Source organism: Protopterus annectens, chromosome 2.part0 (assembly GCF_019279795.1).
Source record: "Protopterus annectens isolate FY-2018-M chromosome 2.part0, PAN1.0, whole genome shotgun sequence".
In the NCBI taxonomy this organism is placed as follows: Eukaryota; Metazoa; Chordata; order Ceratodontiformes; family Protopteridae; genus Protopterus; species Protopterus annectens.
This window is the reverse complement of record NC_056728.1, coordinates 1,676,958,974-1,676,983,874: the sequence shown is the minus strand read 5'-3', so window position 1 is coordinate 1,676,983,874 and position 24,901 is coordinate 1,676,958,974. Positions and strand designations below refer to the sequence as shown.

General features: G+C 36.9%; 1 protein-coding gene across 1 annotated transcript in view; it reads left to right on the top strand.

Annotated features, from left to right (window-relative positions):
- FHAD1 (forkhead associated phosphopeptide binding domain 1) overlaps positions 1 to 24,901 on the top strand; it is a gene marked incomplete at its 5' end in the record, with an annotated part of 2,130,934 nt that overhangs the window by 1,416,556 nt on the left and 689,477 nt on the right. Inside the window, one exon of the mRNA XM_044060429.1 lies at positions 20,465 to 20,600. Coding sequence (XP_043916364.1) covers positions 20,465 to 20,600 — 136 coding nt within the window. The remainder of the gene's footprint in view (positions 1 to 20,464; positions 20,601 to 24,901) is intronic.

The following is a 24,901-nucleotide window of genomic DNA, read 5'->3' as shown; positions in this document are numbered from 1 at the left end:
ATATCTGTTCTATTATGCTTTTATTGTCATTTGTTGCTTGCTGCTTTTACTGTTACAAAATCTGTTCTGTTATGCTTTCATTAATATTTGTTATTTGATAATTTTCATTGTTACAATGTCAGTGTAACCCAGGCTGAGCCTACAATTGGTCATTCTGTGGTTAGTGCTCTGCCCTAGTGACCAAAATGTAAATAAAAATAAATAAATAAGTGTGTAGGGCCATTAGTAAAGCTTTGTGAAAGTGTGTGTGTGTGTGTGTGTGTGTGTGTGTGTGTGTGTGTGTGTGTGTGTGTGTGTGTGTGTGTGTGAGAGACTGTGTGTATGGGTGAATGGATGAGTATTTCCATTAATGTGATTGACGGGGGGGGGGGTTATTTCTACATGCGTAGATAAAAGTATGTGTCTTTGTGTGTATGCACATGTATGAGAAAATGTCTGGGAATGTGTCTGTACGTGTATATGAGTATATGAATGTGTAAGTGTGTGTGTGTGTGTGTGTGTGTGTGTGTGTGTGTGTGTGTGTGTGTGTGTGTGTGTGTGTGTGTGTGTGTGTGTGTGTGTGTGTGTGTGTGTGTGTGTGTGTGTGTGTGTGTGTGTGTGTGTGTGTCTGTGTGTGTGAGTGTGACTATGTGTGGGTGAATGTTTTCATGCATATGACCAACTGGGGGGGCTTGAGTCTAGATGGACGGATAACAAGTGTGTGTTTTTGTGTGTATGCATATGAGTGAGAAAATGTCTGGGAATGTGTTTGTACGTGTATATGAGTATATGAATGTGTATGGTGTTTGTGTGAGTGAAAGAGAGAGAGTACTGGGGTGCCTTTGCTAACATGATTCATGGGCCATCAGGAAAAGCACTACCACCATCAGGTCTGACTTGCTTTTGTAAAAAGCGTGATTCACAGGTATGTTAATGAGTCAATAATGAGGTCTTATTCATTGTGGTGACTGGCCGAGGTGGTGCAGCAGTAAGCATTGTCACTTCACAGCAAGAGGTTCTACAATTCGATTCTTGGCTGGGGTGCCTTCTATGTGGAGTCTGCATGTCCTCCCTGTGATCACATGGGTTTCCTCTGGGTGCTCCTGTTTCCTCCCACATTACAAAGACATGCAGTAGGTGGATTGGACACTCTAAATTGGCCATACATGAGAGTGTGTGCAGTGCAAATGAACTACCAGAGCAGGGCTAGCCACCAGGTGGTGAAAACCTTGGCTCGAGGAGATTGTCACTGTGGAAGTGACACCCTGACCCCATGTACAAAATGGGAAAAGGGGTTGAGGATAGATGGATGGACTCATTGCATTTTGTCATCAATATGTAAATTTACCTTTTTGCAGTTGGCAAGTTATGTGAGTTGTGAGGATCTTTCAGAATCCTATAATTTGTTCTTTACTAGATGTTGCCTTTTTCTCCCAAAGTAAGGAAATTGGTCTATCTGGTCCTGTTCATTTGTTAACCAGGAAAGTGAACTATTCTGAGAACTCTTTTCAGCCACAACCTAGACCAAATGGTAGGCACATCAGAAATATTACACTGCATGTCAGTAATGAAAAGTATGTTGCAATATGACTTTGAAAACAGTATACTCAGGTAGAGTGATTACCTGTATTTCAAAATACAGTTATCAAGTTATATATGTTTATGCACAATTTATTCACAATATTGTAAAAATATGGAACCACAAGCCACACATAACTGTATAATGAATAAATATATAGATAGGATGGCAGAGAAATGTAATGAATGATGTACAAGCTCATTGGTAGTATAACTCTGTACTGTGCATGCCTACTTTGTAAATAGTTTAGCTGTTCAAGTTTTTTCTTTTTTTGTAAATTATTCTTGCTGTTCACTTATATTTCTGTTGTTCACTTTTATATTTTGTCTTTTCAATGTTTATTCATTTATATTTATGCTGTTCGTTTTTATATTTTGTTTCTTCAATTTATAATTTTTACCTTTTCAATGTTGTTGGTTTGTAAACCCAGGTTTAACCTGAAAATGGTCTCCAAACATCAATGTTCCGCCTAGTTAACAAATAAATAAATAAATGGTTCTGACAAAAAAGTTTGATATCACTATAAAAATTTTCATTGCCTGCCAACAATCCATAAGGAATCTAATAATCCTGCAGGCCCACTGGGGCGGGGTGGCAAAAGTTCCTTGCCAAATGTGGGAAAAGTAACTGAAAATGTTTTGTTTCATTTTATAAAGAAGTTGAGTTCTAATATAAATTTTGGAAACTTATTGATGAAGTTTTATAATATGATGTGGAAAAGGCCACATTTTGACTTTCGACTGATATTGTTAACCTTTATATTTCTACATAGCATACACAAGCTTTACAGGTTACACACCATTTTATAAGAAAATTTCCTAAAAGCAATTTCTTATTAACTTTTTGTTTAATTAACGATTTGTTTAATTTTGATACTCTTTTTGGCAAATCTGTGGTACTACAATGGATGCATCTTTTGCTTCTTCATCTGCTGACTTGTTCATGTTTTTTACTGGAATAATTTACATATAATTCATGTTTTATTTATAATCTTCTTTCTGTACTGATGACTATCTGCAATGGGACACATACAGCACACAGGATTTTCTTCAAGACATTTCTACTAACCAATTTGTTATATTATTTTCACATACTAGTAATTACAAAAGTAGTAGTTTTCAAACTTCCACACTTGAAGGGTACAAGGTAAAATAATTCAGTCTTTTTTGTATGGGTTATATATTGATAATCAAACATCCTTACATGTATAAAGTAACCACCAAAGACAGATATTGCATCCTTTAACTTGTGGTGAATTTTTATGTACGTGGAAAGCAGAGAGCAGAAGGTTTCTTGAAAGAGGTTCTTGACATGCCAACTATTTTTGAATGACAAATATTAATGTGACTTTGTCCAGCTTATTGCAAGTTGAAATTAAGCAACAAAAATGAACTGATAAATAAGTACTGGAAATGGCATTCTAATAATAAGATTGTTAAGCATCCCTGGATTTTAGAAAAAGAAGTTAATAAAGTATTTTTGCTACTGAGTTAAGACATTCAGGAAATGCTCGATAAATGATGAGCTTTTGAGATCTAGTTTGCTGCATACTATTAGATAGCTTATAACAGAAGCAGAAACATTGCTTATTAATTTGTACATAGTTACTGTACAGAGATCCATCTACATTATCTTTGTTGCTAGAATATACAGGCTGGGGTACTTTCTCCTGTAGGTCATGATGTACTTGTAACTATGTGACTCAAGCAATGGTGGCCAAAAGATGTAAATTCGATAAGCAGTTTACTTGTAATACTACTGCAATTGTGTATGTTATTTCTTGTACATACAGTCTGATATATATTGGTCAGTTTACCGGGTAATTCAGTCAGATTGCAGGGAGTATAAGGAATATTAACAAAGATATGTCCTTTATTTGATGACTCCATTCAAAATCATGGTAGCTCTGTTTCAGAATTAAAAGCTATTACTCTAAAATAGGTAGAAGCCTTTATACGGGCAGATTTGTTAGCCAAGACTCTTTTTTTCTTCTAAAAGAATCACAATATATTGCTAATTTAAAACTGTAAGACCCTGAGAACTTATGGTTTGTTCAGTTAACAGTTGATTGTTTTTAATTACTTTTTTATACCAGTTTTGTTTTGCTATTTATTTTTGCTATTGTTTTTATGTATCTCTGTATTCTGCTCTTCTCAAGTTTTTTTTTTAACAAGATTCCATACCTTTAGCTTCATTAAAGCTGAATTTTGTCATTTTTTTATTATGCTCGGTGAGAATGGCTAGACCTTACAGGAAAAAAGGTCCCCAGGAAGGATAATAGTACCACTCCTGCTACCTACCATGTCATTCATGTGGTTTTGGTGGATTTGGATTTTTGGTGGGGAGCATGTCCATTAATTCAGGGCGTTGACATGGCCTGTATGTCAGGCTCTATGCACCTCTGAGCAGGACGACGTGCAGGCTGAATAGAGCTGGAGTTCTCTCTGGCAGCAGTGACATTGTGATCCCTGAGTCCCTTTGATCCTTTTGGTTTTGGGGTTCTTAACTCTCAATGCTGCATGAGATACATGGTGGTCTGATAAGTGAAGAGTACAGGGGACCAATGACTCACTAGATCTGATGAATCCCTTCATGATCAGGTGGTGAATGTAGTGGATGTTCTTCTTTACTTTAGCAATAGCAATGTCAAAAGAAAGAAAGGCCACTGTCTTCAACCTGAGGTCCCCTGATAACCTCTTCTGTGCTTAGTGGATTGCCACCTATATGGTAGCTTAAGCCTTGTTTTAGTATGTTGGCAATGTCTGTGGGTTTCAGTGATTTTTTTGTATTTTTGGACTAATTCTGAGATATCTGTTTCCACCCACACAGGTAACATAGCATAGCTGAAAAGGCCTTATGATGTCCTTTGAATCATGGCAAATTTTTCTCTCAAAAATTGCCTTTGTTGATTTTATGATTTTTGTCAGATTTTTTACTAAGGGGTCAGGTGACTTTTTTATGGTCCACCAGACTGGACGCTTTGCCTTTTGTGGAAAGAGTCTTGGTTTTATTTGGGATTACTGATCCATGCAGTCCTCCTGTTCATAGGATGGTTTCCTCTTCTTCATGTGTCAAACAACCTGGTGTGAGGTTCCTTTATCATGGATACACCACCCCCTCCTTTTGTGGAGTGGTCCGGTTTTTGGGGCGATACTAGGAGATATGAAAAAAAACCCATTAGTGCCGGCCTTAGCATTACCCTCAATTTCTTCCCATTTTGAATTTGAGCCTTGCCTAAAAAGGCACTATGGGGCTTAGCCCTTAGCCAATATCCGGAATCCAGTGAGGTGGTAGTCAGCCCCTTGCAAGCCTGCAGCGTGCTCTTAAGCATTCATTAGAAGGAATGACTGGGCCACAGTAGAGCAAAGAGACATAGGAACAATACTGGGCTAGTGTGATCACAGGGACCATAAGCTACCTGGTCATATCATCTTTAATTAGAGACACAAATTCTTCATACCCTTTTCAAGCACTTAAAAGTAATTACTCCACAAATCAAACAGGGCTGTAGATGATAACTCTGATGTAAATTTGTGTCTACCCATCTAACCATTAAGACAAACTGCAAAGGTAGCCAAAGCAGAAGTAGTTTCTTTGGCCTATGGAGGTAACGTATTCCATAGGCTGGAAATACATTGAGTCAAGACTCTATCCAAACTGTGTCTTGCTTATTTATTGATATAGAGTTAGATCCCTGGTGCAGATGTTTGCAGAGGTACTGGTTTTGTGAAGAAATAGTACTGAATTTTTCATGACATGTGAGACACAGGTCACCTCAGAGCAGCCAGCAGGCTACTGAATATAAGAAAAATTGTTCTAATCTATTGGAATAGCTGATGGATTTAATGTCTGTCCCCGGGATTCAATAAAGCCTACACTATGTGTACATTGTTCTGATTGAACAGACAACACAGGCATAACTCACATCTTCTCCCTCCTAATTTTAGTTTTCCTGCTGATTTTCTTGCAGCTTTAAATATTGACAGGGATTCATAAAGCTTACTACAAAGTGTAGGCTACATATACACTTAGTGTAGTCTCTCTGAGTGACTAGAAAGCAAAATAAATGTGGTAAGGATGTTCTCGAATGCATACTGTGTAAACTTAATGTAGGCGTTATTGAATCTGGCCCTTTAATTTTATTGATTAGAAATCTTTGGGGCCTTTCCAGTGGAATGACATGCTTGGATTTATACATACCAAAGAGGGCATTGTATTCAGTGATGAGTCTAAGAAGAGAAGAGTACAATTCTACAATGACATTTTTGGATGTTGAATATATTCCCTTGAAAATTAACAGGACCAGATAGACCAATTTCCTTACTTTGGGAGAAAAAGGAATGAATGACAGAGTAATTCACATAATACGTAAGACTCTTATGAGTGTCTGATACATGAACAAACCACTACAATAAGAGAATGACAGGAAACAAACCAAATACGAATCCAACGTAAAAAATGGGAGGAACAGCAGTCAACACCCTGGGTACAAACCATGACCAGGGAATAGTAGCCCAACTACAAACTCAACCCTTGGGGTGTATTGGAACTTCAGTAGACAATTTGGGTGGCTGACTATAGGATCTACCTTAGTTTCAACCAGCTAGTACCAGTGGTTCAGCAGAGATTTCGGCAGAAGGGTTGGAGAGCAACACAAACAACATCAGGCACAATTTGAAACTTTTGGACACAAAAATGGTCAAGTTTAAAAAACGTCAACTGGAGATAGCATATTTTAAAGAATGTATTGAGGAGGGGATAGTCCCGAAAGGACTTAGAACATGTCAATATCCAATTGGTCTAGTCGACGGTTCCCCCTTCCACAAAGATCTGGTAAAGCTTTTTAATAAGCAGGGAATAGAATTGTTGGAAGTTATGATTAAACATTATCAATTGGCAGCAGATTTCTTGCTCAATGAGATAATTCCACTAGATGAAGTTATTAAAAAAGACACCGACTTTATGCGTTACAAATATGATTATGACAGGTGTTTTTTTAAGTATTGACCAATATATGGAAAAATTGAAAGCAACTAAAATGAAAAAACTGAGGAGGGATAAGGAAGCGTATAATTCAGGCTCAGCATACCCAAATCCTCCATCACCTCAAACAGGAGCAGGGATTGGCCAACGTGAAGAAGGAGGCGGATCCCTCAACCAAGTAGTGTAAGTACAACCCACCACATCAAACGTTCGATATGAACATCAACAAGGACATTATAAACGACAACATGAAAATGGTGGGGAAAGATTTGCACCTGTGGAAACCCATATAGGGAATATTAACACCATTTCAAGGAGTAATGGAAATGGAAATTTTCGAAGGCAAGCCTTGGGGTACAACCTGAGGCAAGACCTTCCTCGATTAACCTACAACTCTGCGTGGAGGCAGACACAACAAGTGAAATAATGGAAGAACTGCCGACGGGTTACAGAGTGGTGTTGAACACTGAAGGGGATTTTAAAATTTTTCATGTTTAACTGTGGACTTTATTGGCAAAGGGTCAAATGTTTGTTCCAGCAGGTCTTGCAGACTCTATTATTGATTTAAAACTGTTTATCAGGAAATTGAATTTTAAAGTATTGTTTGGTCAAGACAGGGAATTGAATAATCCTTTTTACATTTCTAGTACATTTTGTCCACAGATTCACCCTACACTGTCACTTTATGAACAAATGTGTGAACTAGATTTGTTTAATTTAATGGGGGCACAGAGGAAAAAAAGGTTGAATAGGTTAAATAACATAACAAGGGATGAAAAGCAGGCTCTGACTTTGCTTCAGAATGCACGGATTAGAGTGATGCAACCAGATAAAGGAGGGGGGTTGGTGATAATGAATAATAATGACTATCAAGCTAGAATGGAAAAAATACTAGCAACGGACACATATGTTGAGGTGTCACAGAACGAGTTGAACGTTGCTTATGGGAGGATTCGGTCTTCAATAGAAGAATTCTTTATTGAAGCTAGGATAAACGTGAATATGTATAATTATATCAGTATGCTAGCCCCCAAAATACCAATCCTGTTTGGTATCCCTAAAATACATAAATGTATTAGCGACCCACCAATGAGACCATTGGTGGATGCAAGAGGGAGCATCACATATGCTTGTGCAAAATTTATTGATTCAAACCGAAAAAGTATGTGGCATCACAGTCTCAGATTTGCAAAGATTCATGGTCATTTTTAGCTAACATATGTAAGTTAAAATTTAACAACAGGTCTAACTTTTTAACAGTGGATGTAAAGGATATATATACGTCCATTCCCCACTTAGAAGGGATCTAATGGCTTAGGCTATTTTTAGTCGAGTCATGAGCACCTAATGATGAAATCGATTTTTTGGCTGAAATACTAGATTTGGTCTTATCGAACAACTTCATTACATTCAACAATCAATTTTATGTTCAGAAAACAGGGGTAGTGATGGGGTCACCATGCGGTGCCAGTTTCACCAATTTTGTTATGGCATACTGAGAGAAAGAATTAATCCTAAAAATGCCAGATATAAAAAATAAAATTTACTTTTATACATGCTACCTGGACGACATGTTCATGTTAATAGATGGAGGGGAGGAAGAGGTTGAAGAGTTAATCACTTACTTCAATAGTACGGCATCATTTTTGAAATTTACATTCACATTCAATGAAAGGAGTATTTCATATTTAGATGTGGAGTTAAAGAAGGACTTATTAAACAATTATTACTATGCGAAGATTTTTAGAAAAGATACATATTCTAATGCATTTCTCCATTTTAGTAGTTGTCACCCTCTATTTTAGAAACATTCAGTAGTTAAAGGGCAACTGGTAAGGGCAGCCCGCATGGTGACCAAAGATAATGATTTTTTGTTGGAATGTGAGAATTTAGAAAGGATGTTTACGAAGAGAGGGTACCCACATCAGCTGATAAAAGAATTGATGAGAGAGGTAAAAGACAAGAAAAATAGGGGCTTTTACCAACCTATTCTTGACAATGAGATTGGTTTTAGGACCCCAGAAAGTATACCGAGTGAACAACAATCAATGGTGAATTTAACTTTGGATGTCAGCTTCATTACAAAATTTTGTGTAGATGGATATGAGATCATGCAGATTATTAACAAAAATTGGGATATTATTAGGTCTGACACCACACTAACCTCTAAATTGTGTGAATTACCCAAAGTGGTATTTAAATGAGGGAATAACCTCAAATTTTTATTAACTACAAACAAGGAGAGCTCGAGAGGACAAGCCTGGATAGGAATGTTCAAATGAGGCATGTGCACCTATTGTCCATACATGGACAGCGGGGAAAGATTTATAATCAGAGGTGTTAGTTATAAGTCCTACCATAAATTTGATTGTCATACTAGGGGAGTAGTGTATGTGGCCTGTTGCCAGAATAGTCCTTCTTTTTACTTTGGAAAAAATGATCGTAAACTTAAAAAGAGAGTGTATGAACACCTTTATAGCATTCAAACTGGGAAGCAGGACAGTGCTGTGGCCAGATACATTTCGGAGTTCCCCACACATTCCTTTAAATTTAGGGCCATTGATTCGGTCCGACTGGACCCGTCGAGGGGAGGTCCGGGTGCGTTGATGCTTGAAAGGTTGGAATTCATTTGGCAAATATGGTCTAGGGCCTGCCAGTATCCAGGTCTTAATAAGGTTTACTCAGTCATGTGTATTTTGAAACTGAAAAGCCTCTTAAGGTAATGTTTGTGATTAGACACACGTTTAGGTCACATTTATGTATTTTTATGTATTTATATGTAATTTTATGTATTTTTATTGTAATACATATGTTGACAAATACAGATTTTATTTTATATGTATGAAGATTTTAGTTTGTAGGAAGGATGACATGAGTTAGGTGAACAATATACTGTGTAGTCTGGATGTAAATATATTTATTATAGGTTCACATTTATAAGTAGTAACAGAGAGTGGGGTTGATAGAATGGAATTTGTGCTTTACGTTTGTTATATATTTATTAACAGTTTTTTTAGCATTTGGTAGCTTATCATTGTATGTATTTATAGTCTGCATTTTTATCACTGCAATAAGCTCACAGGTGTATGTATTTATTTATTCATTCATATTATATATGAATATATATATATATATATTTGAGGTTTATTTTAGTTAGGTTCATAGCTCAACAAAAGCCAAGGAAAAAACCAAGAACAGAATTCCACAGCCAAAGGCAAAAGTGAGAGCGGACCACAGTGAGTCCCATTGCACAATGAAGTCCAAGCCAAACCACGGTACCAAAATATGAAATGTTTATTCCTCCAAACAATCACGAAAAATATCTCCAAGCCAACAAAACGAGTTAAGCGCTTTCACTCAGTAATTACCGAGCTTCGTCAGTACATTATTCTGGGTCCTGTGTTGCCAGACAAGCTGTTTGCGATTTTCTTGGTTGTTTAATTTTGGACTTTGTGGCTTTCTTTGCTTGTCCATGACAGAAGGAGCAGAATCTGTCAATTTCGCTGAAACACCGTCACTGCTTAAAGATGACCTGGACGGTGCACCAGTGACTCGGAGGGAATTTAAGCAAATTATATCACTTCTTACCCAACTAACTAGTATCATCAATGACCGGAAGTTGGACAGCACGATGGATTTACCTGGAAATCAACTATAACTAGATGATCAATTGGGGAGGCGTGTTACTCCATCAGCACCTAACGGAAGCACCAACACACGAACCAATTCCGCCTGTAACACTGGCACAGGAAACGTCCATAAGGTGCAATCTAATATGGATGTTACATGCGTTAATGGACTCCCTAATGACCCTGGAGATTTTAACTTCAATGTATGGGCTGAACAACAATTTTCCTTTAAACAAGGTACTGTTAACTGTAACTGCAACCAGAATATTGAACCTAACTTTAACGAGTTTATGGACAAGTTATACGCTTATAAAAGCAACCAAATGGAAATAAATTATCTGAAAGAATGTTTACAGGTGGAAAGGGTACCTAAAGGGTTAAGATTTTACAAGTCCCCGAATAGTGTACAACCGGGAACCACCTTTTACGACCAGCTTTGTGAAATTTTTAACAAGGCTGGTCTTGAAATGTTAAAACTTATGGTTGTCGATTACGAAAAGAAAGCTGATATTTTACTGAAAGAGCTCAACACTTTAAATAACAAAATGGTCACTGACACCAATTTTGTAAGTGTAAAAATTAGTTATGACAAGGTTTTTGATGAAGTGGACCAGCACTGTGTTAAAGTTTTGAACCGCATAATTAAGAAACTAGATAGGGACCTTCACGAATATAGGAATGGATTGGCTTATCCCCTCCCCATCCCTAAGGGATGGAAAAAGTACAATTCTGATAATGTATTTATGAACAGGGAAGAACGAATTGATTATGGCGCAAGTGTAGACACTGTTAGGAGAAGTGAGAGGATTGCGGAGAAAGGGAGAAAGCAATCCATGCCGGATTTTCAACACCCCCCCAACAGGGGGGTGAGGGGACAGAGATATCCACCCAGGAGTTGGAACAACAACTCACAGAAATAGGTCATTTTTACGTCACCACGGAGGTTAGAACTGACAAGCCAGTGGTTTGCAGAATAAACAATTTTACTATTTTTAATTTCACCGACATTGAACTCACTCAAAAATATTTTGATTTACTTTCTAAAGGGTTTCAGTTTATACCTTCCCACCCTTCTTTTTTAACTAACACTTTGGTCGATGTAAAGCTTTGTATAAGGCAGTTGAATTTAAATGTATTCTTTAAAGGCCAGGACCACATTAGTAAAGATCTAGTAAGGAAGAGTACTTTCAACCCACCTACACACGCCCTACTGAAAGTTTTTGAAGAGTTGATAGAGAGGGATGTGAGGAACATGCAGAAACATTGTCACAACACTCACCCTAGTAATTTAAGTGAAGAAGAAATGATTTTGATCAAACATTTGAAACAAGAAGGATGCAGGGTGATGAAACCCGATAAAGGTGGGGGGGTTGTATTGATGTATACAGTTGATTACGATACACATATGTACAACATGTTACAGGAAGCAGATCAATATGAATTAGTATCTATTAATGAAATTAACATAGCTTATGCTAAAATTAATTTTCAGTTACAGGACCATCTCTTACAAAATGTGATCAACGAGCGCCTTTACAACTACCTGCATGTGGACAAGCCTAAAACCCCTCAAATTTTTGGTATTCCCAAGACACATAAAACCCTTGATTCTATTAAATTTAGACCCATTGTTTCAGGGGCTGGTAGCATTACAGAGCCCCTGGCTAAATTTATAGACTTCATTTTGAAAAGATATTTGACTTCTATTACACACATATGTAAAGATTCTTGGGATTTTTTGAAAGGGATTGATCAAAACTTGTTCCATCCACAATTACTTATGGTGACCGTAGATGTAGTAGAACTTTTTCCCAGTATTCCCCACACTACAGGGCTGGATTGGTTTGGACAGATGTTGACAACCGAGGCCGGTTTGGACAACAGAATGGTCAATCTACTTTTAGAATTTATGGAAATAGTTCTTGAAAACAACTTTATACACTTTAACGGCGAATTTTATCGCCAAAAGAAAGGGGTGGCAATGGGCGCTTCTTGCACTTCACTATATGCCAATGTAGTATTGTATTACTGGGAAAAGAAATTTGTTTTTCCTAGTACTTGGTTTCAACACATCATGCACTACAGGAGATATTTGGATGACATTTGTCTGTTGTGGAACGGGACTGAAGAGGGGTTAATTGATTTTTTACAGTACATCAATAACACAACCCCCTTTTTGAACTTTACATATAAGATAGACAAGGACGAACTACATTATCTGGACATCACCTTGCTTAAGGACTATAACAACCAGTGCTTTCAATCTGTGTTATACAGGAAGAGCATGTTCTCTAACTCTTATCTCCACTTTACTAGTGGGTGCCCTTTTTACCAAAAGAAGGGTATTGTGAAAGGGCAGATCATACGAGCTTCCAGAATGTCTAGCACTTTAGGAGGTTTTGAGGATGAAGTTGACACCCTTAAACAATTATTTATGGAGAAGGGTTACCCACCTGCCCTAATTGACAACATGATTCAGGATGTTACCTTAAAAAGGGACACACTTTACCCTCCTTTGCTAGGCACAGGATTTAATGATCCAGAACCTGCAACACAGGTTAGCAATTTTGACGGCAAGAATAGTTTTATACACACCTTTTCTGCAAACTCTGACATGATTGAGCAAATTATTGTCAAACATTGGCCTATTCTTACCTTGCATGATGAGTTAAAAAAGTTTTTCCCAGCCTTTCCACATTTTGTTAGGAGAAGGGATTTTAATTTAAAGGAAATGTTTGAAAGGAAAAGTGATTTTACTTCAAATCTTATGAGAACTAAGCTTGGCACCCACCAGTGTGGGAGTTGTAAACAATGCTTTGCCATGCTTAACCAGGACACAGTGTATATCCCCTCTAGAAAATTTTAATTTAGTTCAGTAAAGTATTACAACTGTGGAACTAAAGGGGTTGTATACCTGGGCTTATGTTTATCCTGCAACGGTTTCTACGTGGGCAAAACAGAAAGACAGTTAAGAAAAAGGGTCTACGAACACTTTAATGACATTGCCAAAGCCAAAGAGAGCAATGCCTTTTACAAACACTCCCTCACATGTAAGAACTTGCAAATTAAATTTATGGTTTTAGAACAAGTTATTCCAGACATTAGGGGAGGTAGTTGGGAAACGAGACTCGAGTATCGTGAACTATTTTGGCAGCTTAGGTTGAACGCAGGAAGATTCCCCGGGTTGAATGATAACATTAATATTAAGCCCTCGATAACATTAATATTAACAGTGTTTTGAGGTTGAGGAAGGCCCATTTATAACACCCACAATATTTGTAACTCATTTTTAACTCATTTCAACTTAACATTCACCAATTGAAATTGTTTTATGTTAATAAGATTGAATCACAACACATTTCGACTTGTGATTAGTATTTAATAGCACTTTTTTAGCTAGAAATTTAGTATATCATATTTGTACTGTTTAATAGATGTATCTAATTATGCTACACTGAACCTTCTATGTTACATCAGATTTGGTTCCAAGTAGTACGGTATAAATAACATCTAAACACACACATATTTTCTATGCATGTTGTTTAGTGCATAATCTCAAAATTATACATTTTTTAACATTCAGCTGTTTTTACCACAATGATCTTCACCATATATTTTTTACCTGTGGGTTTACATTTTTATGTACCTGAAAATTCACAATTAGAATGTACATACAAGGATTTTTCCTATTTTTAAGAATGTAAGGTTAAGCTTTTTAAGTTTACATAAGTAAACCAGTTTTGCATTTTGCATTTTGTTTTAGCGCAGTATGATGAACTCACATTAATCCTTTATGAAATTTCTGAGTCCATGTTAAATCTCTCGACATGGTTTTCAGCAGTAAACAGCTATTACTTGATGTCTGTTGATTGTTTACTGTTTTAGTAACATGGCACCAAATGTAATAGCAAAACATTTGGAGCAAGGACCTTTAAATGAATTCGACTGTGCTGATTATTCACGGTCATGTGATAGGTTTGAATGTATTTAACCATTTTAGCTGTCTTATTATCTTTGTTACCTTGATAAAGCTCGGTAATAACCGAGCAAAAGCGCTTGGGATTATTTATTGCTCAATAAAAGTTATTTTACTTATTTTACACCATCAAGTGTTTATTCTGGGTCCTGTGTTGCCAGACAAGCTGTTTGCGATTTTCTTGGTTGTTTAATTTTGGACTTTGTGATTTATAAAAGGAGTTAATGGAGGTTGGTTTTATGTCTGAGGAAGTCTCACTGTTCGTGAGATGAAAATCACTTTACCTGGAAATAAACTAGTGGATTTTTTCAACTTGGTCATTCATTTTGCTGCATATATCTTTTGTGGTTTTTTGCTGACTGCTGTTCCTCCCATTTTTTATGTTGGATTCGTATTTTGTCTGATACATGAGGCAAGAGTATCAGTTTTGCTGGATGCTACTATGCTATACTTTTTTTTGTATTTAGCTTGAGACCATTTGTGTGCACCAGATATGTGCATATTTCAGTCTTTTGTAGAGCTCTTTAGTATTATTGGATGAATAGATAATTGTGACAGCTTACAGTCATCAGCAATCATGGTCAACCACACTCCTGAGATATTGTTTGTCTGCATAATAAATGCCAAATAAGAGAGGGCCAAGAGCTGATATGTGTAGTGCCCCACTAGTTACAATTTTACATTCTGAGATGGTACCAACAATTTTTACAACTTGAGATCTGTTGGATATCTAATTTACAATCCAGTGGACAATGAAGGGTTTAAAGTTTGTCTATGTTTTTTTTTCAATAATACTAGTATGGGAGATTGTGTCAAAAGCCTTGACCAGACAAAGATAAGCAGCATGCAATGAGTGACCAGTATCCATAGCTTCTTTAGCCTTTTTAAAGAATCTTACTAGGTTCTGGAGTCAGGTGATAGGACCTGATCCTTTATAAAACCAAACCGACTGTAGTCTAGATCAGTTAAGTTGCATGTATCTGAACAAAGGTGTTTTGTTATAATTCAATTCTATTTTAATCTGTATTATTTATTGTCCCTTTTCCTGGAACTCTGTCTGGTCAAGTGACTTGCTCAAATTCACACTGCAGGCAAATTAATGTAGAAGGAATGAAACCATGTATCGTAACTATAGGAAACAGCTCATTAACAGGTCAGGGTTTCAACCTTTGCTCTATCTCACAGAAATCCTCTGAGCTAACTGCCAGGGTATTTGCTTTGCATATAAGGCTAGTGAGGCTACTGAGCCTATAAGTACCTGTGTCTGTAGAGGGGCTACCCTTGTGTGTTGGAGTCACAGTGGCAGTTTTCCAGGTATTAGCCACAAACCTTGTGGATAGCTGAGGCTGAACACTTTAAGCAGAGACTCAGTGCATACATTGCACTGATGATAATGCAATCTGCTATGTTGTCTGTTCCCATGGAAGTATTGTTTTTAGCCTTTCACAGGAATTCTAAAGACTTTTTTCCAATGTGATTTCAAGGGAAACTAAATTTTTGAGCATAGCAGGAACAATATTGTAAATAAGTGAGGGGAGGTTAGCACTAAATTAATTTACTAATATATAGATTGTATCTTTGGGATTAGAATGTGCACTGTTATTCTAGATGTGTTCAATGCATTGTTGGTCATTAGTCCTTTAATTTACTTATATAACTGAATACATATCCATTTTTAGAAGTGTTAAGTGTGGCAGTTAGTTTTTGGGTAATTGTAGTTCCATAGTAATAAAATAATTGGTTTTATATTTATCCCCGCACTGGTATTAAGGTAATTTCCATGATCTTTTGAGGGGCTTTGATGGAGATCTCTAGCTAACAATGAAGTAATAGTTGAATTTGTTATGGTGGATTTGAATTTCCAAGAATTTCAAGTTAGTGTCATAAATAATTTGATACTCCTCACAGTTATCCAAGGACCTGAAGGCATGATGGGTGCTAAACCCTGGTCTAGATGGAATGTTGTTAATGCACTGAAACTATATTTCAGTTACTATGCCAATACAAATATGTTTGATTTGCAGGAGGGCTTTAAGCCCTGTCATCTTTCTACTTAGACTACTAGGATTGAGCAGTATCTCCATGATATTGTCCAAATTTGAGTGAGTTTAAATTGTAGGAATGTTCAGAAGTGTTTTTTACCTAAAACAGACGTATGTGGGCAGTAAGGATTTAGCTAGTATGTGGAAGTCCTGCGATGAGATGAATAAGCCATTCTTGCTGAAACAGGAAGTCTTATTTGTCATCTAATCCCTGGGTGGCAGATACTGGATCTCCTTAGAATAATATCAACTATTTAGCCAAGAGTTAAAGCCAGTTATATTGTCTTGGTGTCTGGGGATCATTACTGGTGAAGACAAGATACCACTCAAGATACTAGTCAAGACCAGTATCTTTCCTTCCTCTAAAACATTCATAGTAAGATGCTTCATGTCTCTTTATATGTCCCCCTGAGTGGAGCACCTCAAGTCATTCATCACAAGGGCCACCACTAATATTTACTTGCTTTAAGGGACATTAGGGCCCTTCTAAAATCATAAATCCTGACATCTGACAAACAGCCTACGGTCACCCTCTTCTTGTCTGTTCTGGTGAGTGTGGAGTCTGTATGCATAACTATAGACCAGGTGTGTGTGGTAACTGTGTTCTGTGCCACACACACACCTGGTTTTAGTTTCTCTTTCTGCCTTCCTGGTTTATTTGTTCCTTGCATAACTATAGAATCATCTATGACTAAACTGTCTCCCTGTGTAAAATCAGACTTAGTGGTCATTATGGGATGACTCTTGGGTGAGCTGTGTGGATTTCATGTATGCGTAACTAGAAAGGAGTAGGTTTTCCTTATGTGCTGGAAGTTGGTATGTGAGTTCTCAGAGCCTTTGGCAATTTTTTCTTAAAAGCCTCAACTTAAGTTATGGGCCTTGAGGTGTGTCATGATTGATGAGGTATTGTAGAGATCTGATATTTATCAACAGTGGTATGACATGAAAGAGTTGCCTTTGTGTTTTTTAGACATGAAAGAGTTGCCTCTATGTTTTTTTATATACTTACATCACTTGCAGGTGTACTATCACTTGGTAGAAGCAGTGAGCAGTGTAATCATATCTGTTACTACTTTGCTTTACAACACTTAATGCAATCAGAATGGCTACAGATGGCATGAGAGCAGACTGTTGAGCCATTTTGCCACAGGGTGGAGGACTAGGGCTGATCTTAATAGTCAGGGATTGGAAGGAATTCTACTGTAATAAGCCTTGAAGATTTATGGATGAAGTATTTAGGGTGATGCTTTGAAGCTACTCTAACACTACTTAGTGAAATGACAGAGTTACGTTTTTCAAGAATGATGAATCACACTGATGATTCACCTGTTCGCTGGTATATGACTACTACTAATGCTGATCTCACTGCAGCGGCATACAGCCAGGAATCAGTATCTCTTTGCTCCAGCTCTCACCAGAAGCAAAACAGCAGCACTAATCCTTTGATGATGAGCAGTCTCATCCTAGATATTTCAGGCGTCTGTTGATTTGTTGTAGCCTTCTCATGCCAGATGCTCTGAACAGCATGAATAGCAGCTCAGGGCAAGGGAGATCTAAACTGTGCAATGATTCAGAATTAAAGCTAAACAGGTTTCCACAAAACGACAGTCAGACTAATCAAGGAAGTCCACTCTCCCCCCAGCATGCTCACGTGTGTGAGCGCACACATACACACACACACATGCACACACACACACACACACACACACACACACACACACACACACACACACACACTCCCAGTCAGAAAGAGTCTATAATCAGTGTCCTTCATAGGTTCATAGGTTCATAGGTTCATACTAGGCTATCTGCCCAAGGGCATTTACAAGCCTAGCCCATAGTTTGTGGCTATACCACCCCCCTACCCGTATGGGGGGAACTATACCCATTATTTTGCTGTGCCTCTGTCGGTAGTGACACTGAGGTAATCCCTAGGGTATCCTATCTCTCCCATCCATTGGTTTCTCTCTCTTTCTCTTAGGCCAGTGTGCTGCTCCTCTCTATATACCATTTTGTTTTTTTTCTTCAGAGCAGGTCTCTGGTTCCTTTTATCACTACAAAACAATATCATCAATCCCCAAACTGGCTGCTATTATGCAGTTTTAAGGCCTTTCAATGATCAGTAGTCTCTAACAAGGCTGGGAAGCAGTAGCCCCTTCTGCTCCTTCTCTCACCAGCAGAGAGTTCCAAAGATTCAACCTGAAATAATAATATGAAAAATGTTACTCCTTAGGTCCTCTCACAGATTAGGTGGATTTAATCCCGTTAGCAGTCTGGCAATGGAAAACAAATCTTTGCTAAATAGCACTAACCAGAACTTTTTAAAACTCCAAGAAAGAAAGCAACTTTAACTTTTTTGTTTTACTTTAAACAAATTTAAAATTAAAATTAAAGTAAAACAAACTGCAGCAAAACAAAGACTAAAGACATGGAACAATGTAAGTGTGTCATCTTTACATGAGTAATTTCAAAACAGCCACACAATAGCAGCAATGACAGAGCAGTGGCTCTTACCTCCTGGGGGAATAAACAGGCAAATTGTTGAAGCAGAAGGAAGGCATTGTGATCAAACCAGGATTTGAAGAAAAAAAAAACTGAAAAAGCTAAACTAAAAAAAAAAAGTATGCTTAGACTATACCAAAAGGTACCTTTGCTGGATGTGCACACCCACACTCACATTTGTGCATGCACAGTACTTCCTACATACATTACATTTTTATTTTCTCTGTTTCTGTTTTTTGCCTTCTTCTGAACAAGGTAAATGAGGCATGGGAGAACTCTAGTTGTGGCTGTCTAACTTCTGTAAATGAAAGCAGTGTGTTGGCCTGCTGCCTAGAAATGGTACTCACACTGATTCAGCTAATAAGTTGTTTAAAGATTTTACTTTTAACCTTGTTTAATGTGGTTGAATGACAAAGATAAGCTGAACTTCAATAGATGCAGTAATCCTTTATTTTTTATTCTCAACCGAAAATGAAAACTAGAGCACATTCAAATTTTTAAAGTAAATTCTTCAAGCTTCCCTTAAAGTTTTTGTCTCAGCTTTCCTCGGCCATTATCTTTATTAGAGCTACCATCACTGCTGTTTCTAATATAAATATAGCAATTACTTTTTATGTAAAAAATAAATTAATAGTACTGCTGAAAATAATATTATTTTTTATAACTTAAAAAGAAAATTAAAGCTTCTGAGACATTTGCTGTGAAAATTATGAGTCTAAACATTTATATATCTAAAGAGTTTGGCAACATCTTGCTGAAGCCAAGCAGGGAGTGAGTACATTATGTGGCCGCAAGTCCTGACAAGGGGAAATTGTGTCATAAGCAGTGCTTGTCATAGTTTTGTATAGAGCAAGATTTTTTTTAAATACTAGTTGTTGATTTTATGATGGTTCTACCTCTGCTTTGTGAACAAGTATTTCTTATGAGATAGATAGTGGAGTGAGGCTTCGGGGGGGGTCATTAAACTGAAGGAACGTCCCTTCTCTTTTAAATTCTAGGTACCACAGAACAGATTATAATTAGTAGTAGGGTATAGGAAGCACAGAACACTGCAAGAGGGCCATAGAGCTCTCTTGTCCACAAAAAATACTGTTGTTTAAGTAATGTATGCTTTCATACACTCGGCCATTCACATTGCTGCTGCATATTTTTTGGAGTTTTGACTTATGGTGATTCACATAGTTGCCTTTCATTTATTTTGTTTTCAAATGACTGAACTAGATACATTTTGTCCAATATCACTGCATCAAAATTTAATTATTAATGCAAGTGCTTATCTTTATTAGGACGTTCTTTATAAACACTAGTAGTCTTCACCTTTTAAATATTATTTTTATACATTTATTTTATCTTGACTCATCAACTACCATCTCCAGCAGTGTTTACACTTTGAGCACTGTAGCACACATCTTACCTACAAGTATTCTCAGAGTAATGTAGTGGTAACAGATAACACAAATGTAACATTATATTTGGTACTCTAATGTGTTCTTGGATACTAAAAGTTTGGGAATGTCTGATGCTATGATAGGCTACATCTCTGCTGTTTGTTGAAGGACCTGAAGAAAGGCAAACACTTAAATACAACTTAGGGCAAGCAGTTTTCTTTCTTTCATTTGAAATGGTTTGTTTTTGACTGGCTTATCAACTGATGAAGTGACTGAAGCATATCAGTTAGACTGTTATTGAGATCCTATACCTGTGTAATAAAAAATGTATTTTTTATGGTGAGGTCTCTCATTTATATGGTAACAGTATGTGTATTTCTCTGCAGCAGTCAACAAGAAAAGCTGGAAAAACAAAGCAAAATGATTACAGATAAACAGGAAGAATGTGAGAAGCTTCAGGAAGAGCTGCAGAATGAGAGAAAAATCAATACGAAGAAGGTGGAGATTGTTAAACAGACAAAGGTATGCTGAGTCTTCTTCACTGAACAGAGGAGAAAAGGGCTATTTTTTACCATTAACTTTAAAACTTCAACATTATTTTATGGGATGGTCCGGTTAATCTCAATACCTCAGTGGACTTTTATTAGATTCTAAAGGCAACAAGCTATACTGCTTATTTTAGTTATATGTATTTCCTGACAAAATTAAAAAGTTTGTTTCTGGTCTGAATCACTGTAAAACTGGCATTCATTTTAGCATAGGGCAGATAACTGCATTTGGTGTATCACTGGTTTAAATCATATCCATTTTGTGAGATGTATCAGTGCTAACTTATGCAGGAATTGCCAGTTGCACTTTTTAACATATTATCTGTCATTTTTCCATCAATAACCAAGTGCCCACATAGATTAATTTCAATCATGATCTGATCACAAAGCAACCAATAGTCAATTCAAGCTATGCATACTTGTCTGTGTTTGATCATATACATATATATATATATATATATATATATATATATATATATATATATATATATATATATATATATATATATATATATATATGTATATGTACATATCACAAATTTTTCATACTATTTATAGATCCACACATTTTTAATTATTAAGTGAAAAAGAAACAGTAGGATCTTTCAAATTCTGTTTTCAGCCCTTGGATCATCCTATTTCATACCTGTCAACTGTACAGATTTTTGGAGAATGTCCAGATTTTTGCCTCATATTTTTTGGCATGTTTTTCATAAAATTGTGTTTTTTTGGCAAATTAGTGGCAAATCATCAAAGATTAAAGCTAGAAAATAATAACAGAATTTTGAGTTTCAGACTTCATACCCTTCTGAAAATTTATGTTAATGAAAAACCTGTTGTTCTATCAAGTTTCTAAGTTTGCGAGTGATATTTAAAATTTGTCCCTGTTTTTGGGACTTTGTCCCACTTTTATTCATGGCTTTGTCCAGATTTCTTGCTGTAAGAGGTTGAGAGGTATGTTTCTTAGGGTCTATATTAAATGAATGAAAATCCATTACATTGAATACCAAAACAGCGACACGTATTACTCGAACCGCGTAAATACTGAATGCACTAAACTGCGAAATTTAAAATATCGAACACTCATATTCGGCCAACCCCACCACCCGCTACATACTACCTACCCAAACAAAATGAATAAACCACATACATACACTAACCAAACCCTACTCCTAACCCTAAAGTAAAACACCAAAACTCAACTTCTAACCCTACACTAAACCCCACATACACAACTATCTATGCACTATCCTTAACCCCTCCCTAACCCTAAGGTCCGTAACTACCGCGCACTTCCCCTATGGAGATATACCCAAACAAAATAAATAATACACATAAATACATTTAACAAAACCCTACTTCTAACACTACACTAAATCTTACAAATTACCTATCTATACACTTACCTTAACCCGCACCCTAACCCTAAGGTCCGTAACTATCTCACACTTACCTTACTGAGCTATACTGCAGACGGGCCAACCAAATCACTTTGACATTTCAGATTTCGTGGTTTTTCACTTTTGATGATTACGTATTTCGCACAATACGTGTCGATGATTTCGTATTCGCGTAAACGGAGTTTCGACAATCTAATAAGAACCCGTTTCTTATACATCTTATCCTCCTGCTAATCAGATCATCATCTCAACACCCTGCTTTGAACACACTGTATCTCATCCATGGCAAACTCCTTTACTTGTCTAATCCCCTACCTAAAAAAAACACTGGACCCAGGATTGCCAGGCTGCAGTACTCAGCATCCTATTTTCTTAAAACCTGTCACACTGTACATCTGTAAGTCACTGACACTTGTTACATATCAGCTTTTGTACAAACTTTTCCAAACATGTGGAAAGATGTCATAGAAGTTCTACTTTGAAAATAGAATACACAGAGATCTGCTTCCCCACAGCTCTGCTTTCCGTTCTAAGCAAAATGCTTGATAAATAATTTTTACACCATTTTAGACTATATTAACATTTTGTTCTTATTAAGTGACTGCCAGCATGGCCTTAGATTCATTACAGCTACAGCATTATTATGGTCAGTTGCTAACCAAATTCTCAAAAATCAATGCAAAGGATAGCTGACAGATGTATTTATTAACTTGAAGAAGTCATTTAATACAGTGAGCTGTTATATTCTAATTCATAAACATCTGAAATCAGGTGGGTCTTTCATGGCTGGCGCTTATTTCAAAATTGCCTATCTAGCAGACCTTACAAAGCTAAAAATTAATATTGTCTTCTCAAACTACATAGTTTTAAAAGTCTTACCCACAGAGTGGTGTTTTATCTACTTATTTTTGCCACATTCATTTCACATTAAATCTGCCTGATATCAATTAATAAAGCAATAACCGATGATGTGGTGTGGTATATTGAAGATTTACCCACGGTTGTTGTGGTTTAATCATGAGGGTGAAGCCCGAGTGATTATATATAGCTAACCGTTGAGTTAATTTCAATATACCACAACCCAAGAGTTGGTTATTGCTATTATACAATGACATTATTTAAGAAAAAAAATACTTACTTATCTTAAATAATGTCTTTGTATAATGGCGCATTACTGTTCTTCCGCTGGTTGTGCTACACTGCTTCCCTGTTTTGATGTACTGAGCATGCATAAGGGACTTGCGTTCCATGCATACCCAGTACATCAATGCTTACAAATGGAAGCAACGGAGAAAAGAAAGTCTCCGTTGCTCCATTTTTTCTTTCTTTCTTTTTTTTTTTTATTTGTTTAAAAAAATATTTTGAGGGCTTTATACCAACGGAAAAAAGTCCGGGCGACCAGATCTTTTTTCTGTTGGTATATTGTGGGATTTACAACGGGCACACTGGCCAATCAGTGTGCATGTTTTGGAATATTAATGGGGGGGGTCATTGTATAATAATTATTTGTTGATGACTGTGAAAATGAATGATCCGACTATCAGTGCAGATTGGTCTTACTGGAGGGAGGGAGACAAACATCTTTCTTGCATGCACAATAACCATTAATGGGATATGAATATGAGCCTGGCTGCTAAGTAATTGGCTTCCCTGGGGATAAGGACCACCAGTAGTAAGTGTCTCTTTTTGAAAGCCCACTTCCACACCACCATGGCTTTGGTTGAAAAAGGATAAAAACAATTACCATCTTTTGCTGATATACCAAAAACTGCCATATTGTCTAACTAGACTGAAATATGACTTCAGGGACAATATGTCTGTAGAACTATAGGAAGGGAAACACTGTTTTCATTTCCCACACTTCGATAAGCAGGTATACTTATACTGGAACAATACTCCCTGAGTCATCCATCCCTCATATAACCAGCCTTGTCCAAGGGTGGATGCATCCACAACAAGAATGACAACAGGAGGTTTATCTAGACAATTGTCTTCTCATGAAGAGTTGGGCTGAAATGGAACACCATGCCTTGCATCATGCAGCTGTTCACTAATTTTCACCTCATATCCACAGGGTCTTCATCTTGAGACCACTGTATCCCCAGCATCTACTATGAGACTCTTGTGTGATACTTGGCATGAAGTAGAATAGCAATGGCCATTACCATTAATTCCAGTATCCTGAGGCACATGCTACCTATGGGAAGTGATTCTTATAGTAGATGATATAGTGCTTTCAAAATGGCTTGAATCCTTTCCAGGTGAAAAAATAACTGACAAAGCTTGTTTTCTAGACAGCAGTCCATGAAAGTTATCTCTTTAATTGATCAAAGCTTAAGTGTGACCATTTTATAGACTGAGACTCATTGGAGAAGTCCAAAAGCAGCTAGACTGATTAAGCAAAAATGTGGATTTACAATACCAAGTCTGAGATTGCTGTTTCTCAGAGTATTCACTTTTCTCTGAGGCAAATCAGTCTCAGAGTTGCAGAGTTGTTATATGAAAAATCAGTAGTGTGATGAGCTTACAAAACAACTTTAAAGGAGTGCAGTAGTGTTCAAAAGTTGCTGTTCTCCTATATTGTCATATCTATATCCATAGCTAAATCTGTAGCTATATTTATATCAATATCAATATCTATATCTGTAATTCCAAGGTTTACACTTACAAGTCACAGAATTCCAATAGAGAACCAAGCTCAAGGTTTTGTAAAAATCCCTGTAACTCCTAAGAAGTAAAGCATGCAAAGCGTACTGCTCTATGTATGACATGTACTCTTATAGATAAGGGAACATTTTAGTGACTAGAAACCTCAGGTGAGCTGCTACCACTGACATAAACTTTGTGAACACATTTAAAGGTAAGCTGAGACTGA